This window comes from Eupeodes corollae, chromosome 1 (genome assembly GCF_945859685.1).
Source record: "Eupeodes corollae chromosome 1, idEupCoro1.1, whole genome shotgun sequence".
Taxonomy (NCBI): Eukaryota; Metazoa; Arthropoda; class Insecta; order Diptera; family Syrphidae; genus Eupeodes; species Eupeodes corollae.
In genome coordinates this window covers 272,496,470-272,499,685 of record NC_079147.1, presented here as the reverse complement: position 1 = coordinate 272,499,685, position 3,216 = coordinate 272,496,470, and the positions used below count along the sequence as shown (strand labels likewise).

General features: G+C 33.9%; 1 protein-coding gene across 1 annotated transcript; it reads left to right on the top strand.

Moving 5' to 3' along the window:
- The first annotated feature begins 1,301 nt into the window (after positions 1–1,301).
- On the top strand, positions 1,302–1,839 carry LOC129941256 (40S ribosomal protein S15-like). Its single transcript, XM_056049844.1, has one exon. The coding sequence runs from the start codon at positions 1,343–1,345 to the stop codon at positions 1,790–1,792; it is 450 nt and encodes a 149-aa protein (XP_055905819.1). The 5' UTR covers positions 1,302–1,342; the 3' UTR covers positions 1,793–1,839.
- Positions 1,840–3,216: the final 1,377 nt, after the last annotated feature.

Here is a 3,216-nt window from a genome sequence, read left to right as displayed (position 1 = left end):
CCCTGATATGAACCCAATTGAAAACGTGTGGGAGCTGATGAAGAGGAAAGTTGCTAAAGATGCAGTCACTTATTAGATAATCTATCATGATTTCCAGCCTAAAAAAGAAACTAAAATCTCTTTACATTTTGTATTTTGAGATTTGTTTAATTTTATATTAAATTATGATTCTCTGATTATGGCAGTTAGTCTTAAGATTAGTTTAGATAGTTATTCGTTCATTTGTTTCACCCTAAGAATGTTAGTCCCAAAAGAGCTAGATGCGATTAACTCTGTTGGAAATTTACCTATTTAAATGAATCTTATTTCATTTCAGGCCTTTTTAAAATTTAAAAAAGAATCAGATCCGATGCAAGCTAGATTTGTCGGTTTCGGTTGACATGCGCAGTGTAAACACTCGCACATTCATTAAAATATCCACCTTAATCTTTACGGTCTTAAAAATTATTATACATCCAACCTTAGCTTTGATTTCATCCTTACGATATCCGACCACCATTTTGTATTTAGCCATTAAAATAGTTCTTTTACATTCATATGTTGGAATGATGAAGTCGTGTCATCTAATTAGATATTTAAAAAAAAAATTAAAATACTTAAAGGTAAACGTTGCAAGAAAATACTCGTATATGAAGTAATTCCATTATTGTATAATTATATTTAATAAAGGATTTTTAACCATCTACACCCATAATATTGCGCTTGGTTAGCAAAAAGTTTAGCTGACGGTCACTTAGCCGTCATAGGCTCTTTTAAAAAAAAAGTATTATTAATTAATTAAAGTTAATTGTATACTGCCAATAAGTGTCATGACTGCACCTGTACTTAAAGCGTAAATAATTCTATGGGACGAATTCTCTTTCGCACACTTACAGTTGGTAGAGTAACTAAAGATCTTGACGTAAACAAATCCACTGGTCCGGAGAGTATCCCCGCTATTGTTCTGAAGAGATGTTATTCAACGCTGTCAAAACTACTGCGATAATTTTTCCATCTTTCCTATTCTAGTGCATGTAAAACAGCGTATGTCCAGCCTGTCCCTAAAAAAGGCAAAACTTCCTCACCCTTTGACTTTCGTCCAACTGTACTTACGTCCCTTCTTTCCAAGGTCATAAAAACGATGATCAATCAGAATCAAAGCTTCTTAATGACTGGCAGTATGGCTTTTGTAGCAATAAATTAGTGATCGTTTGGTTTATCATATCAAACAGTTTAACAAATCTTTTAATCGTGAAAGCAAAATTAACATCTTCTTTCCGATCGTTCAATGCAAGTAATATTGGACTTGTTAAAATTTCAACAATTTGTTTTTCTTTCCGTTCTGCAATTTCCAAACGTCAAGATGGCTGAGGTTGATGAAACTTTTAAAAAGAAGCGTGCGTTCAAGAAGTTCAACTACCGAGGTGTTGACTGGGACCACCTTTTGAACATGCCGAACAACCAACTTGTCGAATTGATGCACATCCGTGCTCGCAGGAGGTTCTCCCGTGGTCTTAAGCGCAAGCCAATGGCCCTTATCAAGAAAATAAGGGAGCTCAAGAAGGAGGCACCACCAAATGAGAAACCCGACATTATTAAGACTCATTTGAGGAACATGATTATTGTTCCAGAGATGACCGGATCCATCATTGATGTGTACAATGGCAAAGATTTCAGCCAAGTTGAAATCAAACCAGAAATGATTGGACACTACTTGGGAGAATTCTACTTCAAGTTCACATACAAACCCGTTAAGCACAGTAGGCCCGGTGTTGGTGCCACCCACAGCTCTAGATTTATTCCACTTAAGTAAAAGAAATCATGGCTAACGTTTCATAGTTTTAATAAACAAACTTTTTAGGGAAAGAAAAGAAAAATTTGATATTTACAAAATAAACGCTGGTGTGCCTCAGGGCTACGTTTTGTCTCCGACATTCTTCCTTATTTTTATGAATGATATTTTGACTTCAAACCCAATAAATTGTTTCGCTGATGACAGTACTGTCAGTTTTTCATATTCGTTTCTAGATTCACACCTTGTTCTTCGGATGTGTACTAAAAACGGGTCATTAATATAATTAAATTCTGAACTTGACAGTTTTTTTTTTCAATGAAAAATCAAATACCATTTTGCTTCTAAAATTCAATTCTATCTACTGTCGCAAGAGCATAACCAATGATACTATCCATGATTGGAGACTAAATTGCTTTCAGTTCACTTTTCTGGAGTGATCACATATTAAATAATCCTAAAAATTCTTTAGGGTTTCTCAAACTCTTTACCTCTTCTGATCTGGCTACAATTTACAAACTGGAGGACAATTCCTATAAGTGGGCTTAAGGGTATGTCTCCCGCAGAAGCGAACTCAGAACTCATGTAAATGAATTTGAATGTATTAGTGAAAGATCGTTACTCTCTTCATTATCAAATTCAAAATTTGAATTTCCAATTACTCTATATTTGCCTCTTGATCTTTTTTGTCTCTCAGAGCGAGGGATATATTTCCGCACAAGCAGCCAATCAAAGAAATAAGAAACAGAACAACGTTGCATGATAAACCGGTTTTTTTTGGTATGTCTAGTTAGGTAGATTTGTTGTTGTCTTTTGCATATGGTTCGAATTTTATAAAGCAAGTGGGTATTTTGCTATCGAAGGAGATGTTTTTTTCTTGAATTTCTTTTTTTGGTCGACATTTTCTAATTATTGAAAATACCTATTTTATTTTAATATTTTTTTACTTCCCATTGGAAATTATTGTAATGGGTCCGATTTGTTAAATTGAAAATTTTGACATTTCTCGAGGTTTCAAGGTCCCTAGAGTCAAAATAAAAGGTTTTTAGAAACATGGCTGTGCGTGCGTGTGTACGTACGTTCGTACGTCCGAACTTTCGCGACGTTTTTTTCGTCGTCCATAGCTCAAGAACCAGAAGAGATATCGACTTCAAATAAATTTTGTTATACAGATAATAAGGCAGAAAGCTGCAGAAAGGGCTCTCAAGAAAATTGCGTAGGTGTTTTTTTTACCATAGCAGTTTAAAAAAAAGGTGAAAATTTTAGATAACCCTAAATATCTAACGAACCAAAAACGCTAGAGACTTGAATTAAATTTTATATAATATATTGTAACGTGATATCAACCAAGTATATTTTTTGAAAAAAATCCATTTAACGGTTTTTTTATAAATCAAAAAACTGAAAAAAAAAATGTGTCACCTACCAAATTTTACGACTAAAAT